At 47.0% G+C, this 19,711-nt stretch overlaps 1 protein-coding gene, 2 long non-coding RNA genes and 2 pseudogenes across 3 annotated transcripts; 3 read left to right on the top strand and 2 right to left on the bottom strand.

Moving 5' to 3' along the window:
* Positions 1–284: 284 nt before the first annotated feature.
* Positions 285–1,367, bottom strand: LOC136500305 (protein ALP1-like; annotated as a pseudogene).
* Positions 1,368–4,197: 2,830 nt separating this feature from the next.
* On the top strand, positions 4,198–5,353 carry LOC136499365 (uncharacterized; annotated as a pseudogene).
* A 1,076-nt stretch (positions 5,354–6,429) lies between these two features.
* On the top strand, positions 6,430–7,500 carry LOC136499187 (uncharacterized). Its single transcript, XR_010769934.1, has 4 exons — positions 6,430–6,550; positions 6,664–6,765; positions 6,874–7,174; positions 7,301–7,500. It is a non-coding gene; the product is annotated as an uncharacterized lncRNA (long non-coding RNA).
* A 1,532-nt stretch (positions 7,501–9,032) lies between these two features.
* On the bottom strand, positions 9,033–9,681 carry LOC136499226 (uncharacterized). Its single transcript, XR_010769944.1, has 2 exons — positions 9,577–9,681; positions 9,033–9,291 (listed from the first exon to the last, which is right to left on the bottom strand). It is a non-coding gene; the product is annotated as an uncharacterized lncRNA (long non-coding RNA).
* A 6,467-nt stretch (positions 9,682–16,148) lies between these two features.
* LOC136499363 (uncharacterized) lies at positions 16,149–16,775 on the top strand. Its single transcript, XM_066495048.1, has 2 exons — positions 16,149–16,251; positions 16,363–16,775. The coding sequence occupies exons 1-2, from the start codon at positions 16,149–16,151 to the stop codon at positions 16,773–16,775; spliced, it is 516 nt and encodes a 171-aa protein (XP_066351145.1).
* Positions 16,776–19,711: the final 2,936 nt, after the last annotated feature.

Genomic DNA, 19,711 nt, shown 5'->3' with positions numbered 1-19,711 from the left:
GCATCATCTAATAGCAGCACCAGTACATCCCTAATTCCATCCTAGGCTTCAACCAATACAGCCGCAAGATACTTTGAGATAAAATGATCACGTAGATATGACAACTTATCCATATCAAAATATGACAACTTGTCCACAAACAACAGAATCATATATTAAACATAATCATACAACACAATCATATGTCCATACAATTTACATGGTCCATACACAACATTAAACACAATCATGCAACACAGTCATACACATCCATTTATTCGAAAGGGAGGTTTAAGCATTGAATATCTATGACCTATTAAACAAACCATTAGCTATTTCATCACGGAGTGCATTCATGTCATGATCTTCCTCCTCTTCTTGGGCATTCGCCACATTCCATTGAGAAGTCGATGGTTCGTACATTGGAGCGAAGTTTTCATCATGATTACCATCTCAAAGTCTCTATCCCCAAGAGCACTCTCTCGAATGAACTTATGAAGTTCCATGCATGCCAGAATTATTAAGCTTTGCTTTGGCATCGGATAACTTGGCAATTCCAACAAAATCCTCCACTTCATCTTCAATACTCCAAAGCACCGCTTGATGATATTTCTAAGGGAAGAATGTGCGAAATTAAATGTCTCTTTTTTACCATTTTGCCATTGGGCCGTTTTGAAACTTCGGGAGATAGTACTTTGTACCCTTGTATGGTGCAAGATAACCTGGATGGTTAGGGTACCCCGAGTTGACTAGGTAAAACTTCCCTACAAATTAAGAAATTTTTGTCAAATACATGACTTGGTACATATAAGTGCAAACAATGAACATAGAGAGAGTAGTGTACCTGGAGGTGGATGTGGAAACTTATCACCATATTTCCATAGATCATCTTTGAACACCCTCATATCATGTACCGATCCAGACCATCCCGCAATAGCAAAAGTAATCCTCATGTCGAAGTCACAAATAACCATCACATTTTGAGTGGTATATCCATGTCTCCCCGTATGTTGTACCACATTTGTAGCTGGCACCACAACTGGTATATGCGTCCCGTCTATTGCTCCAATGCAATTGTTGAAGAATGGAGAAAACCGAGGACCTTGTACTCTTTGGTGCACCGTCCTAAATTCAGGATCTAGTGGCCTAATGATATATGCTGCTAGCTTGTTCAAAGCAGCCAAAACTATGTCAAATTTGTGACTGACTGTCTCTTTTGATCTCACTAAACGATCTTTAGCTTGTCGACAAGACTGGGGTGCACCAACTATCCACAGAAACATCCCTAAAGCCTTTACTGATGACATTTTGCTTGTTGACTTCAACCCATAGGACTCCACCAGCAAATTATGAAGTCAATCAAACAATGGTCTACTCATCCGAAACATGTTATAGCAAGATGTTCTATTTGCAAGTGTTTTTTGTACCCATTCTAAGCCACTCTCTGTGGGTTTCCTCCTCTTAGCTTTGTGAAAGAAAGAGTCATAGTAGTACATACCAAACATCATTGTCATATTAATAAACTCCTCATTCCACCTCTGATGAGCCAATATCATATCCAGTGTTTCATCCTCCTCACTTGATGAATTTTCAGCCTAAAAAACAAGTAGAATTCATGTCAACATCATAAATTAATTAGGATCACATCACAAACATTAGATAACTAGGATCACATCACCAACATTAATTACCTAGGATCACATCATCACATCACCAACCTCAATTAACTAGGATCACTAGGATCACATCACCAACATAAATTAACTAGGATCACATCATAAACATAAATTAACTAGGATCACATCACAAACATCAGATAACTATGATCTCATCAGAAACATCGTTGCAGTAGGATCACATCACAAACATAAATTAACTAGGTTCACATCAAAGTAGATACAAAGGTTCACATCACAAACATAAATTAACTAGGTTCACATCAAAGTAGATACAAAGGTTCACATCACAAACTACAGCCAAAGTAGCCTTGCACTACATTGACATCACAAACTATACATAATTTTCATCTGGCACCATCTATTCAACCAAACTAGCCTTGCTTCATGTGTGGGGATGTTACAGAAGAACACCCAGTTTTAGCTTTTTTAAACATCATTCCACCAACAAAGTACTCAACGCTGTCCGGAGCTGCATCCTCTGAGTGGCTTCATTGCTAGCAGTCCATCTCTCCAAGATTGACTCCATTATCTTAACCATTGGGCTTAGTGGCGAAGCTACGTTCACGCGTCGGGGTCTGGCGACACCGACGACTTTGCCGTTTCACCTTATACAGAGTAATTTTGACAGGCTTGGACCCCAGCAAAATTTACGTGAGACCCCAATGGCCCTGCAGGTGGCAGCCTAACAGCAACAGTCCAAAGCCCATCAATCTGCTTCTGCTCGGCCCATCCGATCCATCAATCCCATATGCCCACAACTCCACATACGTGAGTCGGTGAATGCTAACATGCTGCAGATACGGAGAGTACTTGATAGCCCAGAAGACCGAACGTCGCTTAGCTTCGTACCCGACGCATCCCAAATCTTCCTGGCGGGCGTCGCCCCTGCCCGGCGGCCGGCGCTCAGCAGCCGCTCCTCATGGCTCAGTTCGTTCTCAATCTGACGATCTTGTGTTCTCCTGCTGTCAACTCTCAATCTAGATGAGGTACAGCCGTACAGGTACCCCACACAGCAAATACCCAATTATGCAATTTGTCATTAAATTAACGATCATCTGAACATTGAGGTCTCAGGGTTTTTATTTTTTTCCAGCTATACAATCTGAAATCAGATTCTCAGAAAGAAGTATGTAACTTGCGTTCAAGCAATGAAGTGAAGAACATTCTCTTTCATTCCATCCAGCAAGATGCCAGGTATCGATCTAGTAGTGACTTCTATGAGGATGATCTCAACCAGTTGGCTCAACGGTCAATTGGGCCCTTGATCCGCGCCCTGACCGGGGGTGCTCAGCCGGTTCTCCTGGCTGATGAGCCATCGTCGCGCAGCGCCATAAAAGGACGGTGGGGGCTGAGGCACAAGACAAGAGGTTCACAGCAGCCGCCAGCGTCTCACCGAAGTTCCTAGCCCTAGTCCGATCTAGAAGGACGCGCTGTAAGCGACGGGAAGCCCACACCGTCTTCACCATCGCCATTGGTCTGCGCCTACACTGCCGCTACAGTCGACGACCTAGCGGGCGACTGCACGGCTTCTCCTACTTCGACACGTCGCGGCCACCGTGTCGGCGACACTATGGCAGCGACTGCATGTGGCGAGGTATATCACCAAGCCTATCTAAGTTAAGCAATTTACCCATTGATCTGCACCTAGAGGTTCCAGTAAATTCTATCAACTTTTACATTATACGCATAGTTGCTATCTACTTTAGTTTTTTAACCACAATTCCAATGAAACAAGTGATAATTCGCTTTCATAAGATGGAGGATCATAGTCGTAGAGAGAAAATGTAAGAGGTAACTACTGTTGCGAAACCTTATTTTGTCATAATATGCCGTTGCTATTTTATCAATGTCAAGTTATGCATGGTAGTATATTATCGGGGTCTATAAATCAGCAATTAATACTGCTGGGCAAAGCCTGCTATAAATTTATGGTGGTACACTACTAAGAGGACATACTCCTACATAATTTGGTAGAAATACATGGTGAAAGTTTGTCTAGTTAGTGGAATTCTTTCCCCTTGCCGTGGTGCATTGGCATCAGGCAAGCTCAATGTAGCTTCGCTCCTGGTACTCTGAGTACCGACCCCGACAACCATTTCTCCTGGCTTCGCCCCTGCATTGGGCTCTTGGTCTTCCTTTCTGGACTTGTAGCTGTGGTACTCGTACTACTTGCCCTCTTGTGGCTGTTGGTACTCATGGGGCTTTGACCAATGTCATCATCTTCCTGTTCAAAAGCACTTTCCTCTTCCTCTGGTTCAGCTTCTCCAGGGATACAGGAGGATCCATCCACAGCCACACCTTGAAACATTTCTTCAAGTTGATCTAGATACTCTGGAGGACCATGCTAAAGTTTCCTTAATTCAGGTTTGCCCTGTAAGGAACAAAAAAAATTGAAATTAGACATATCAAAAGGGCAAACAGTCCGGCAAACATTAATAATTTACATAATAAACAAGACATAGAAATAGTGTACTTCTGTGTGCTTGTCCCAGAATGCAGGAGAGGCAACAACTGTCCCATTAGCACGGCCTAAACCAGCATGAAGCCCGAAGAGGACGGCGGCGGCCACGGATGCGCCGGGCGGCAGCAGCAGCAGCAGGTGGAGCCATTCGCGCTGCACCACCACCACGAGGCGTCCACCCTGTTCGAGGCCTTGCCGGCGCCGTCGCTCTCCGACATCCTCGGTCCGTCGCCGTCCGCGTCGCCGCACGGGACCGGTTCCAGCGCCTCGGGCCTCCCGGGCGCCTAGGAGGAGGACCTCGCGCGCCGCACGCTGCGGGGCAGGGAGCGCTGGGTGTGCTGCTCCTCTCCGGCGGCTACAGCCACCGCCACCGCCACCACGTCGTCGTCGTCGCCGTGCTCGTCCGCCGCCAGCACGGGCGCGTCGGCGCGCTCGCTGCTGCTCAAGCTCGACTACGAGGAGATCCTCGCGGCCTGGGCGGACCGGGGGTCGCTCTACATCGGCGCCGGCGCCGCCGCGGGCGGCGGCGACTCGTCGGACCTGCAGCTCGACGCCGTAAGCCACATCCGCTCCCCGTAGAGGTTCTTGGTCCGCGCGAGTCTTGGTGACACGGCTGTGACCACGGTGCCGCCGCCGTCTGTGCATGTGCATGTGCATGTGCAGGTGTTGGTGGAGGTGGAGCCGTCCGAGCACGCCGTGGCCGCTGTTCAAGGTGACGAATTGACAACATCACTTTTTCTGTTGATATGATGCTATCGCTGATGTCTCAAGTTGGCACGACAATATGACATGAGCTGCTCTGATCTCATTCATACATCTCCTTATTAATTACTGATGGGCCAAGGCATGAATTTGTTATGATCCTAGTACTACAAACACTGCTCTGAATCCATACTCTGAACTACAAATTGATTTGGTTTGGAGTTTTTGGGATTTTGGATGCATTATTATGTCTTTATGCATGCATGCATGCATATATCTGCAGCTCTAACCTGATGCTTGACATTTTGCTATTTCGTTAAACAACTGCATAACTCTGGGTTTTTCTTGCAAATTACCAGTTTACCACATAAATTCACTGTGCCCAAAGCATTTGAGTTGCTGGTACCTTTTATCCAAATTTCCTGAACAGAGCATCTGTTTGTTTGCAAATGAATACTCAAATCATGTTCCACTTTGTCTGTCAGGAGAAAAAAAGAAAAGATTGTCCATCATTGACATTCCAGATGTGTGATGACCGAACCCACAAACATAATAATCCTGCCCAGTTCTAATGCTGAATATGTTCTCGCATACATGAACCAGATGAAAACTCTCACCTTCCTCTAAGAAGAACCTCAGCATGCCCTACGTTGTCTCTATCTCACCGACCAACGCCACTTATTTTATATTGGATCTGTTATGCTTAGGGAATCATATGTTGTCGGTAAGGAGAATTCATGAACTAGTGTAAATCCTCCTTCATCCAAGAAATGAAAATCGATCAGAAATACTTGTCTACTGCCCTGCAAATACACCAGTAATGTCTGTTATTGGAGCATACTATTTTGGACCACATGCTTCACCTTTTGTTACTAGTTATGTTGTCATCAAACCTTGCATCACTTTACCACAAATGCAGCCCCGTTTTTAGGGTCAACCCACTGGGGATTGGGGGCTGGGGGCTGGGGTCTGGATATCCCCACCTGAGTAGATTGCATTAGGATTTTTGAAAGATCTTTTTTTTTTAAAGATCAACATTAGACTTTTTGGCAAGATGGAAAAAGTAGCTGTGACAAATGTGGGTTCAGTAACTTTGAAAAGCAAAGCAAAATATTTTCTGATCATGCTTTACACTCAATGCAGGGCCGCTTCATAAAGGAGCACGAGGAAAGCGAGCTCCGGCCTACATAGCCTCCTTTGCTTCTTCCATCGCCACAAGGATAGCCCGTGTATATATACGGTTAGTCGCCTTGCTGCCTCATCCCAGTTCAGTCGCTGTACCATCTACCCAGGGCAAGTTCCAAGCTTCAGGTGTAGAATCAGTAGATGCAAAGTTATGTTTCGTAGGATGGAAATAATAGAACATGGAGTGAAAAAAAAGGCAGGTGATGAATTTTGAACTGTTGTGGTTTCAAGATCCATTGGTTCGGACTTGCTAGTTTGCAAACTGTGCACAAGGGCAATGTTCAGTTAGCAACAATTCGACTCAGGGAGGACTTGAGAATTTTTCTGGCTTCACCGGCTTTGGCTTCACCGGTGAAGCCGTTTTGGATGAGCCGTGCCAAAGGGGCCTCCGCCTCTCCTCCCCGCGGAGCGGCACCTCGGCCTGGGCGGCCGCCACGCCGACCTAGGGTTTCGGCGCGGAACCGGCCTTGGCCCGGGCTCAGCGGCGCACCGACGCGGGTGGGGCCTGCTCGAGGAGGTGGAGTGCCGCGAACACGCCGAGGAGGTGAGTTCATCTGTAGATCGATCTCGTCTCCCCGTCCCACTGCTACCGGCTCCCAACTCCAGGGACGTCTCTACCTCTCCTCTTCCTGCTCCTCAATCCTCTTCTTGATCCAGGCGTGGAGGACCGGAGGTCGATTCCGGCGAGTGGAAGATCAGCTCGGTGATGGAGGTGCCGATTAGGGTGGCCATCAGTGTGATGCGTCCCACTTAATCGAGGTATTCCTTGATTTCTATACAACTCTTCTTATAGAATAAGTATCTGTTATTATGTTTTTAAATAATGAGTTACGAGTCATGTTTCGTTCTTTATTCCAAATCTTGTAGACTATTTCTTAAGAATGATCCCATCAGAGAAAAAGGCAGATGAACACGCAGAGCAATAATCTTACAATGGCTGCGAGGCGCTTGACTACATCACCAGGTAGTGGATACTAATAGAATAATGCAATAGTTATTTTCCAATCATTGTTTTCATTTGATTAGTGACTTAGTCTATTGAGGATGCATGTACTAAAACCGTCTACAGATTTTGCAGGCTCTTAGACGAGATTGAAATTTCAAAGATAAAGCACGTAATGGCGAGCACAGAAATTGATGCTCCTATTATAGCCTCGATAGATTCCAGGTTTCTTACATGTACACCTTTCCGCTGTTTGCTTCTTTGGTACATAGTTCTAATTGTAGAATTGGTTCTCTTGCCATTTCCTGAATAGGTTTCAGGTTTTTACATGCTCTCCATTTTTTGGTTCAGCAATATATATTTGACCGTGACTCATGGACACAAGAGAAAGATATGTCATTTTGGGACTGCCAAAGTGTTCGGTGAGTAAATTCTTTCAGCTACAGATTATCAGAGTGGTCCTAACTTCCTATTTAAATTTCAGCTTCATCTTATAAATTTTACAGGTTTATATGAGTGGTCCATCACACATATTTAGGTATCTCCTGAGTGGATTCTATATTTTATACACATTCAAGCTTCTGCAAAGGAAAGGTGTGTTTTCATAGTGCTATGGTAACCTCCCTATTATTATGTTATCCAGGGCTTTATATTTACCACATAGATTATGCAGGGTGATGCAATTAACCTTTTCCCGCTCAGTCATGCCAGAAAATATAACATTCAATAGTAGAATTGGTGTCAATTTTTCAGCCTTTGCCTTCTTGAGTCATAGAGTCAGGATGATGATAAGGATATTGAAAATTGCCTGCTGCAGTCTAGGCTGTGTACCAACATGGAAAAACTTAATTAGTTAGCCTTCAAATTACTTAGCTAGATGCTGCACATGCATACACATGTAGAAGGAACTTGGTGGCCCCATTTTACAATATGTACAAATGATCCTAGCTTATCCAAAAATATAAACTGCTACACGTAACAAATTCTATTATCAATGTTTATCCATGGTTCCTGTTTGATACATGTCACATGCATGGACTCACTACCGTATGATATTAATTTTTTCCTAAGTGTAGTCATGGTTCCAAGTTGCATCATTTTTCTTCCTTCAAGAATTCTAGCTATAGCCCCTGCTCCCAGCCTCCTTAATGGTAAATAATTATTGGAATGCGTGGACCTCCATCGTTTATGTTTCGACCATCACAATTCTTCTGAAATATTAGAGGGAGCTCCACCATTAAAGTTTCGTATGTTATTGTTCCTAAACATCGCCTTTTCTGTCAAAATTATTAAATCCTAATGACTTATCGTTACATGCAGCCCTAAAATCTGTAGCCAATTTCATTTTAAAATAGCTTTTGTGGGGTGTTATTACAGCTGTATCTTTTTTTTACACGTTGGAGTCTGCTGCAGCTTTGTTAAGTCTACTTGCTGTCAAAGCACTAATCAGCGTGCTACGTTTCATAATAGTTCTGTTAACAGCCAGGATTTCATGTTTCTGCTGTTGTTTAGATCAGCAGCTCGTGCTTTCACCCTCCTTCATATTTTTCTGGTCTTTATTCACTACAGGAACCGCTGGATTCCCCGAGTGCCGGTTGCACTCGGGGAAGGCCCGGTTGCACTCGGGGAAGCCTTCCCCGAGTGCAACACTCGGGGAAGAGCCTCCGGCTAATCCTCTCACGGGAAAGTCGCCTTCCCCGAGTGTCAAAAATCGTGCACTCGGGGAAGGCTTTGCCGAGTGCCGTGCTGGCACTCGGGGAAGACTTGACGCCGTTGGCCGGCGGCCGACGTTGTTTTTTTTTTTGATTTTCTTCCCCGAGTGCAACACTCGGGAAAGATTTTTGAATTTTTTTTTTTAAAATACTCTTTGCCGAGTGCCGAAGTTCAGGCACTCGGGGAAGAAATTTGTTTTTTTTTATAAAAATCCCTCTTCCCCGAGTGCCACAGCACAGGCACTCGGGGAAGCCACCTCTAAAATTCTTTTTTTTTTGTTTTTTGCTTTTCCATGTAAACAACAAAGCATATATATATATATATATATATATATATATATCACAAACCAAACCACAAATCAACAACAATATGTCACAAACCACATTTATATATCACAAACGACCAAATTTGTCCGAAATCCACAATATATTACAAACCACACGTTCAAAAGTACACACTATTCCAAGTTCACAAGTTCAATACAAAAAAACGACTCCGAAGGCGGCTCACGGCGACTGTGAGGGGTGGGACGCCCCAGCGTGCGATCCCGGCGACGGTCCAGGTGGGGATGGCCCGACGTGCGATGCCGGCGACCCTTCGACATGGTTCGACGCCCCACCCGATTGATGCTGCAAAAAAGAGAGGAGATTGCACGTGAGTGACAAGATAAAAATATAAGGAGTGTAAAGAAAAGTTGAAAATCTCGGCAGCACCTCCCCTGCACGGGGAGGTTTCCAAAACCTGCAAGAAAAACGTCGGCACGAAGGCCGACAACCACATTTCCAGCACGAAGGCCGACACATCAACAAATCCGGCACGAATGCCGACACATCAACAAATCCGGCACGAAGGCCATCACTAGGTTTGACACTAAGCATGAGCAAAGAAAGTAAAACATCCGTACTCATACTCACCGGAGTAGACTCTCGACGATATGGTGGTGGTGGTGGTGCAAGCAGCTCTGCTGGGATCTCCCAACCTTGTTTCTGCCCAAGTTGTTGCACGAACTTGAGCAAACCATCTTGCTGGGCCTCCAAAGCTTGTACCCTCTGACGCTCGGACTCCCGCTCGGCCCGCTCAGCCTCCCTCTCAACCAGCAAACTCGTCTGCTGAGCCCGAAGTTGCTGCAGCTCGGCCTGCAACATTTGACCCCAATGTTTCAATAATGCAGAGCTAAGGAACGTAAAAGTGAAAGAACGACGAATGAAACTGGAATACTTACCTGGATTGAAGCCACCGCTGTCGGCCGTTGGCTTATGGGCACGCTAGAGCTCGTGCTCGCTGCTCGTAGGCGGTTGAGAGGAGGAGTACAGCCCGTCTCGAGGATGCCGTCGCCCATGTAAAACCGCCCATGCTTCTTGCCTTGCCCAATCCTCATCACTAGCTCAGGATCAAGGCGCTCCTCGGTCCTCGGATCGTAGTCCGACCCGTGGACTAACCTTGATGCCTCCGTGTACGAACTGAGGCGGGTGTGGATGCTGGAGTTGGTGTACGCCTCTGGGCCTGCATCCGGGTTGTACTCGATGTTGGACTTTGCCGGGCCCATGTGGGCCAGAGCATACGCCGTGAGTTGGCCAATTGGCTGGCCACCGTGCGCCGCCTCCTGCGAGAAAGACAACAACATGTGGTTAGGAATCATGCAGAATTGAGCGCGGCTAGATTAGACAAGTGGTGGAGACTTACATATGTCTTTTTGTATTTGCTGAGGGTGGCGCTGCCCTGATGGTGAGGTACACCTGGCATCAGCATACGGTGCTCGCTTTTCTCTTGGTGCGCCTTCTGCCAGTCCGCGCCCAACCATCTGTCCACTATAGCAGCCCAGCAATCGGGAAAGGTGGCGCACCAGCTCGGAATCACCTACAAGCCATCAAAAGATCAAATTAGGCATAGTTAATCTAAAAAGAGATCAATAGGAGATGTTTTCTATTTACCTGTAGGTACTGCTCCCTTGTCAGAATCTCTATCTCTCTTCTTGCCTGAGTTCTGTTCATTCTTCTATTACGGTAGGTGACGTTGTAGTCAATGTGCGCCTGGAGGCGGGACTCGTGATACAAGTCCGAGACACACCTTCTACAGGAAGCGGCAGCCACCTCATGCGCCCTTAACTCCTGTCCCGGCTGGCATCTGAAGAAGTCCTGCATAAAGACACGAGGTATCCATTATTTTATTTCAAGAATGTCCAATGAATGCAATGAATTGAGGGTCGTAGAGCGAGAAAGGCTTACCCACAACTCTGTAAGCACCTGATCTGCCAAGTTTAGGTGCCCAGCGGCGGGGAAGAGGGCGTAGTGGTCGAACGAGGGTATCTCTGGGTCCTCATCCTCCGACGTCCACACCAGGCCAGGGAAGTGTTCCCTGCACAGAAGTCCTAGGATCCCATTGACATTGCGAGCCGGGACCCCCTCCTCCACAAGCATCCAGTTCCTGCACAAGTGGTTAACAATAGTTATTATTAGCTCTTATTATGATTTTTCAACATATCAAATGAAGAACATATGAAGTTACTTACCTATCCCCCTCGGGTGCAATCAGTGTGCGGCGGTCAACAAGAATCGGTCGCTTCGGGAGCTGGCTGGGACCTCGCTTATAGGGTTTCGAGGCTGCAGAGGAAGTCGAACCCCCTGCCCCCTCCTCGGACGTGTGCGGAACCCCCTCCTCGGACGTGTGCGGAATAGCGTCGTCGTACATCTGTGGAATGGCGTCCTCACCCACCGTGGGTAGAGGTACGTCGTCAGCCCTAGCAGAGCGCGAGGAGCCGAGGTCGTGGTCAGTCGGCGGCGGGGCCCCCCGCCTGGGCCTGCCCCTCGGACGCCTCTGCCTCTCTGACGGCTCCATCTCCGTCTCCTCAGCCGCTGACGTGTCCCTCGGTCTCGAGTAAGTCGAGGGACAGCTCCTCCTAGTGGGTCCCATCACCTGCAATTAAAAAGAATAAACCATTATTAGTCATGATAAACGAGAAATACTTAGCAAGGGATGCAAAATAAAGAAAATGTAATTACAAAATAACATAGTATTACATGTATTTCTAATATTCTTCATGATCGGGATTATCTGGACGATAGGTATCGTCATCACTATCAAGAGCCTCCAAATCGTCAACAGCCTCATCCTCATCGCTGTCTAGTTGTAGTCCGTCAAGCATTTTCAAGTCTCTCGGATCATGCACCTCATCTGTAGCTTGCTCGTCAACAACCCATTCCTCGTCTACTTCCATTTCAATCTCCCCGGTTAAGTCTATCTCAAGCATCCCTGGTAGTCCCTCGTCTTGTTGATAGAACTCCCCGTCATGCGTGGGTGGGTTCAAGTTGTAATCATCATCGTTTGGGCGAGGTAATTTACCATGTGGTGATACCTTGTGCACAATATACCAACCCTGAAGACGTGGGTCGGTTTTGCACGCATATGGACAATAATAAACTTGCCTAGCTTGTTGAGCCACAATATAGACATCATCTCCTTCATAGAAGGAATCCTGTCTAGTTTCTACTATTCCAAGTTTAGGGGACTTTCTCTATACTGCAGGTTTAAACCACTGGCATTTGAATACGACAAGCTTAGGTGCATTTTCACCATGGTATTCGAGCTCGTATATTTCTTCAACTGTGCCATAATAGTCCTCCTGATCAGCGTCGGGCGTAACTACTCTGGGCATAAATACTCCGGTTTTCGTGGTCCTTGCATTGGCCCGATTCTTCTCGTAGCCTGTTGTGTGAAAGCGATATCCATTCACGTCATAAGCGTTAAATGACGAGACCTTACAGTAAAAGCCTTTGGCCACTTGTTGTAATTCGGCACTTATAGACAAATCACTTTGGCACTACAAGATCAAGCAGGAGAGAAATGAAATTAGGCAACTAGGAACGCCAAACTTGGAACGAGCTAAGTTGGTCAGAAGGTACCTTTCTTTGGAACCATGTAATGAAATCAACCTTGAAATCAGGCGAACCATGTTGAAGAAGGGTATCTCATTCATGGTCAGAAGGTGGACTTGGATGATGCCAGTATTGATTAAAAAATTCTCTGCACCGACAAGCAACAAGGTTGTTGGATGCAGAAAATTTACGGAGTATGTAACAAGTTCGTTGAGAACTTACCCCTGATACTTGTCGACTTCCTCAAGGTTCGTCAACACGTAGAGCATGATCTTGCGCCACTCTTCATTGGTCAATATCTTTTTGGACGCTCCACTTGATCTCCCACGTTGCCCTTTGAATAGGCTGAGGGTCGATTCATTTTCGTCCTCGTTGTAACGAGGGGGTGGATTATGCACGCTTGGAAGGTTCTCACTATAGTATGATGTTGTGAAGTTTGACACCTCCTCACGAATGAATGCCTCTGCTATGGAAGCCTCAATCCTGCCTTTGTTTCCACATTTCTGGCGAACAGTCTTTAGACATCTCTCTATTGGATAGCACCAACGGTTCTGCACGGGCCCCCCATTCGTACCTCATTTGGGAGGTGCAAAATCAAATGTTGCATCGACAAGAAAAAGCCAGGTGGAAAAATCTTCTCCAACTTACAGAGCAACTCGGGTGCCATTTTTTCCAACTCCTCAACCACTCTCAGAGATATCTCCTTGGCACAGAGCTGGCGGAAGAAAAAGCTCAACTCTGCCAGCACCTTCCAGACATGCTCAGGGACGTAGCCTCGAACCATCGACAGAAGAAGCCGCTCAATCCATATGTGAAAGTCATGACTCTTCATCCCTAAGACTTTGCCAGTTTCTGGGTTCGCTCCCCTCCTCAGATTCGCTGCAAACCCATCAGGGAAACTTAACGTCTGCATCCATTCTATCACTTCCGTCCTGTGCTTCTTTTCCAAGATGTAATCAGCCTTAGGCCTTTTCCATGGTTTGTTGTCTCTTGGAGGCAACATCTGTAGCTTAGGTCTATCGCATAGTGTTGCCATGTCTACTCTAGCCTTAGGGTTGTCCTTTGTCTTGTCAGGAATGTCCATGAGTGTTGCCCAAAGTGCTTCGGCGACATTCTTCTCAGTGTGCATTACATCTATGTTATGTGGAAGGAGAAGGTCATCAAAATAGGGAAGCCTCTCCAATCCTGGCTTATGAGTCCACATATGTTCCACACCATAGCCCACAAAGCGATCTTTCTTTGGCTTATCTTTCTTTGGATTACCTTTCTTTCTTTTACCCTTCTTTGGATTATCTTCCTGCGCTGGGACCACGAGAGCATCTATCTGAGCATGAACCTAGGCACTAGTCATCTTCTGAGGTGCACTAGTCATCACAGTGGCACCTTTCGTGAAGTTCTTGGTGTCTCTTCTGAATGCATGGTCAAGAGGGAGAAACTGTCGATGCTTGTCGAATGACGAGAACTTGCCACCCTTCTTCAACCAAATGAACTGTAGAGCTGCCTTGCATACTGGGCATGGATACTTCCCATGGACACACCAGCCGGCGAATATCCCATACGCCAGAAAGTCATGCATGGAGTATTGGTACCAAACATACATTTTGAAGTTCCTCCTTGTAGCTCGATCGTAAGTCAATACGCCTTCATTCCAAGCCTCGATCAATTCATCATAAACAGGCTCCATGTACACACCCATTTTGTCTCCCGGGTGTCCAGGAATTATCAACGTCAAGAATATGTTTTGCCGTTGAAGTAGGTCCCCGGGGGGGAGATTAAGGGGATAGCGAACATGGGCCAACAAGTGTATGGGGCCGACATCATTCCATAAGGATTGAACCCATCCGTTGCCAGCGCAACACGTACATTACGAGCCTCTTCATCTTTGCCACGATGCTTGGCATTAAAGCTTTTCCATGCTTCACCATCTGCTGGATGTATCATCTTGTCTTTATTGTATCGAACACCATTCTTGTGCCATCTCATCTGTTTCGCGGACTCCTCTTTCATGAATAGCTGTTGGAGCCTCGGTATGATTGGAAGGTGTCGTAGGACTTTCATGGGGATCCTCTCATTCTGCTCCTTCTTGCCATCACCTTTGTCTACCTCCACATATCTAGAGGATTTACACTTTGGACAGTACTTTGCATCCTTATGTTCTTTCCTAAATAGGACGCACCCCTTTGGACAACAATGTATCTGCTCATACGGCATCTTCAGTGCCCGAAGGAGTTTCGTTGACTCGTACAAGTTTGGAGGCAGCTGATGACCCGCCGGAAGCAGATCCCCAATAATTGCCACCATATCATAGAAGCATTTTCGAGTCATGTTGTGCTGTGACTTCAACCCCAATAGGCGCCCAATGGCATCCAGTTGAGAAATCGATGTCTTCTCATGTAGGAACTTCTGTGCCGATTCCAACATGTCCAAGAACACCTTAGCGCTTGGCTCTGGCTCCTCCTCCCCATCCTCCTGCTCGTCCTCCGTATGTCCTTCAGCGAACATCACATCCGCATAGTCACCTAACCATCCTGCTACCCCGCCATCACCATCAAATGCCTCCAAGCCTCGTCTCACGACCTCCTCTCTAGGACGGTAGGGTTCACCATGGTGCACCCACCGGGTATAGTTTGGCATAAATCCATACTTGCAAAGATGCTTCATCATGACTTCCCTTGTTCTTCTTTTCTTGTTTTCACATTCGCTGTAGGGACAGAACGTGTCTCTCGCTCCCTTAGCTGCCTTAAATGCATGGTCCAAGAATTTCTCGGTCTTATCCATCCATTCACGGGTGATTTGAGACTGACTTGGGCGTCCCATGTACATCCACTCACGGGTATCCATCCTCTAGCATATACACATAACGGAGTAAAGTAACCATAAGTCGCATCTGCACGGCGTGCCTACTGTCTAATAGGTGAGGATAGGTCCTAATCCCACCCGTGGATGCGTAGATGAGGTTAGTTTCCATGCTCTACTCCGATCCGATACAGAATTTCGGCAGCACCTACCCGCTGCTCTCCCGATACACGTCCTGGAAGGGAGAGTGTGTATCTAGAGAACAACAGGGAGGTGGTGCCGAAACTCAGTCTCGGATCCCTGCAGAACATGGAAACTAACCCATCTACCCATCCGCGGGCTGTCCAATTACACCTGGACAATCCGAAATAGATACGGTCATAGATATGCGGAGATCCGCATACCTCCAATCGTATCTGTTTCGGACGGGAGACACCTAACTGGGCTACACCGATCTACGTACGACAACGGTAAGGAAAAGAGCTTAATTATACCTAGGGTGGCGGTGGAGAAAGGCTAGCGACGCAGTGGCGAGTCGGTGCAGTGGCGAGTCGGCGCTGTGCAGGTAGGACCACAGCGCCGACGAAGATGATCGGGGTCGCTTAGGTGCTCCGATTCCCCTGCGACAGGTCCTGCTCTGCAAAAGAAGAAAAACAGCACTATAAGTACAAAATTTTGGCAGAACCTCCCCTGGATGGGGAGGTTTCGATAACCTGCAAGAAAAATCGTCGACACGATGGCCGACGTCCACACTTGGGGCACGATGGGCCACACATCCACAATTCCGGCACGAAGGCCGTCAACACATAAACGGCGCGATGGCCGACAACCAGAACGGGACGGTTCGTATACCTTGGGCGTTGGCGGGACGTGCACGCGGAGAAGAAGACGCCGACAACGGGACAGGACGTGGCGACGGAGGCACCTCCTCCCCTTCTTTCTCCTTCTCCTCCCCTTCCCCTTCTTCTTCTCCTTCTTCTTCCTCCCTCCTCCTTCCTCCACCTACCTCCTCCTTCTCTGCTCCCTGACCAGCGCCAGGGGCCGGGCTCCACACGGACAGACGGACGGACAGGGGCCAGGTGGCTTGCCTCGGGGCCGGGGAGGGGGCACGCCGGCCGGACGGGCCCCGACGCGCAGGGACAGGGGCGCGCCAGTGGGGCCGCGCCGCCGTCTCGGGCTACGGGGGCGCACCGGCAGGGCCTGCGGGGCCGCGGGGGCGCGCGACGCGGGGGCTGCAGGGGCGCGCCGGCGGGGCCTGCTGGGGCGCGCGGCGCGGGGGCTGCGGCGGCGCGCGGCGCTACGGGGGCTGCGGGTGGCGCGCGGCGCTGCGGGGGCGGCGGGGGCGCGTGGCGAGGGCTGTGGGGACGCGGTGGCGATGGCCGGCGAGCGCTGTGGGGGCGCGCGGCGAGCGGCAGCGGCAGAGGGAGCTGGCGGCGGCGGGGTAGCGCACGGGTGGGGCGGGCTGGCCGGTTTGGGGTGGGGTGGCCGATTAGGTTTAGATAAGGCCTGCTGGGCCTTTTTTTTAAGTCTTCCCCGAGTGCCCTGTCCTGGCACTCGGTAAAGAGCCTCTTCCCCGAGTGCCAGGGAAGGCACTCGGGGAAGAATTTTTGTTTTTTTTGTTTTTTTACCTCATTTTTTTTGTGAGGCCTTCCCACATTGTTTAAAACTGCATGTTCATATTTGGGACAATTTTCACTTATTTTGTTATATTTCGTTAGTTTTTTTCGTTTCGTTGAATTTTTTTGCATACTTCGAATTTGAACTGCAGGTGCATGAAATAATGGAATTTGGTGATTCAAAAAATTATATTAATGATATTTGGTGTATGTTGATGCCTTATCCAGGAACTCGCATGAAATGTCGACCATCTTGTTGACGTAACATGACGAACAACTTGTGGGAAAAGTGTATTTAAATTATATAAAATCCGAACGAAGCCCAAAAATCACGAAACTTGTCTGGGCGTCGTGTTATCGCATGTAGAGGCTATGATAAAAAATCGAGAAGGTTTTGACGAAGTTGCAACGTCGGATGCCTAAAACCCAGACATCTCCGGATCACATGCAACCCAGACATTAGCGGAGATGTCTGGGTTTTAGGCATCCGATGTTGCAACTTCGTCGAAACCTTCTCGATTTTTTATCATAGCCTCTACATGCGATAACACGACGCCCAGACAAGTTTCGTGATTTTTGGACTTCGTTCGGATTTTATATAATTTAAATACACTTTTCCCACAAGTTGTTCGTCATGTTACGTCAACAAGATGGTCGACATTTCATGCGAGTTCCTGGATAAGGCATCAACATACACCAAATATCATTAATATAATTTTTTGAATCACCAAATTCTATTATTTCATGCACCTGCAGTTCAAATTCGAAGTATGAAAAAAAATTCAACGAAACGAAAAAAACTAACGAAATATAACAAAATAAGTGAAAATTGTCCCAAATATGAACATGCAGTTTTAAACAATGTGGGAAGGCCTCACAAAAAAAATGAGGTAAAAAAAACAAAAAAAAACAAAAATTCTTCCCCGAGTGCCTTCCCTGGCACTCGGGGAAGAGGCCCTTTCCCGAGTGCCAGGACAGGGCACTCGGGGAAGGAAGCCTCTTCCCCGAGTGTCCTGTTCTGACACTCGGGAAAGGGCCTCTTCCCCGAGTGCTAGGGAAGGCACTCGGGGAAGAATTTTTGTTTTTTTAAGTTTTAACGGTGTGGGCGGGGTGAACCGTCAAGTAGCATGTTTCTTTGCCGAGTGCCGATCTTCCCCGAGTGTTGCACTCGGGGAAGAGTGCCTTTGCCGAGTGCTGCTCTTTACCGAGTGCCAGGTTCTCTGCGGCACTCGGGAAAGCCTCTCTTCCCCGAGTGCAATTCTTCCCCGAGTACAACACTCGGGGAAGATCCTCTTTCCCGAGTGTCCGATTTTTGGCACTCGGGGAAGCTAGCGACACTCGGGGAATTTTGTCTCTCCCGTAGTGATTGCAGCCTCAGTAAATAACTGTAAAATTAGTTTCCGAATTTGCGGTACCTGCTTATTCAGATAAATATGACAACTCCATTCTGTTCTTTCGTTTATTGCTACTTAGTTCACTTCTGTGTGCCTAAGCATGGCACAGTTAGAAAAACAACCACATGCTTACCCTTAATTTGTGCTACCAGAATATTGTTTTGTCCTGTTTAATGTACTCTTTCATTGGAAGTTGTTATTATATGAACATAAATTGTTCAAACAAATGGTGAGAGCAAATCTGAACGGTGGGAAGTTATTTTAAATTTGCCATGTACATTCATTCTAAATTTCCTTCTTTTTCTCTCCATGGTACAGTCAATAGGTCTGGATCATAAAGTTTTCTCAAGTTTGGACATCTTTTCCTCCTTTATATGCTGCAGAGATAGATGAGTATCTCAATGATGGACAAATGATGGGAGCAAGGACAGCAAGTTAGGACAATAGATGTTGAGTTCTTGTTGAACCCAACCACTTCGATTGCACAGTTCTTATTCAAAACATGATAACCTGGTGCGTCTGGAGTTAATTTTTCCTTCATTTTGGTGTGTTTTGCATTAGCAAATACTTTGATTGCTCAGACACAAATGGTGTGGTCTATTGGGTTGTGATTGTTGTTGTGCTTTTGTAATATATGCCAATGCCTTTGTCGTGCTAATTTTGTAGATATCAAGTAATAGGATGCATGAAGATCGGCTTCTCTTTTTGCCTAGCTGCACTACTGCTCCAAGTGTCTTCTGTGTTCCCATACCATGTGTCCGACGAGTCACTATCAGAGCCATGTCAATGTAAAAGGTATCCCCCCTTCTTGCTTTGGTCCTTTTTTTTTCCCCTGATTGGGCCACACTGACTGCTATTATATTGCGATTGGATTTTTGTTTCGATTCAATCCTGAGGGCATGCCTAGAGTTTGGGTTCTATGTTGCTAGCTACTGTTTTGGTTGTCATAGCTACTGACAAGTTTTTGGAATTTTTTTTGTGCAGCTTCATTGATCAGGGCCCTTCTCTGCAGGTCCTTTTCCTAATACATAGCCTTGCTCTTTGCTTTGTCGTTTGAATGGAGTAAAAGCCGGATCTGACAATAGAATACACAGCCTGTTTGAGAGAGCTCTACCTGATGATTGGTTGCAAAATCTGTTCTGCTGTAACGCTGTTATTTAGCCTATGAGGCAGAAATACCCTGCAACTCTTCTACAGCACGGCGTGTGTTCTTCCGAGCTATACATGCCTGTCCATGATATGATGCGGACATGTACCATTTTCTAATTTGATGTTCCTGTGGTTTTTTGTCTGCCTTGCAAAGCCTTGTCCTAAACATTGTTATGTACTCAACTGAATAAAAACAAGTTATTTAATTGCTATAGCATTTCA

This window comes from Miscanthus floridulus, chromosome 13 (assembly GCF_019320115.1).
Source record: "Miscanthus floridulus cultivar M001 chromosome 13, ASM1932011v1, whole genome shotgun sequence".
In the NCBI taxonomy this organism is placed as follows: domain Eukaryota; kingdom Viridiplantae; phylum Streptophyta; class Magnoliopsida; order Poales; family Poaceae; genus Miscanthus; species Miscanthus floridulus.
The sequence above is the reverse complement of the archived record's forward strand: the minus strand, read 5'-3'. Positions and strand labels throughout refer to the sequence as shown.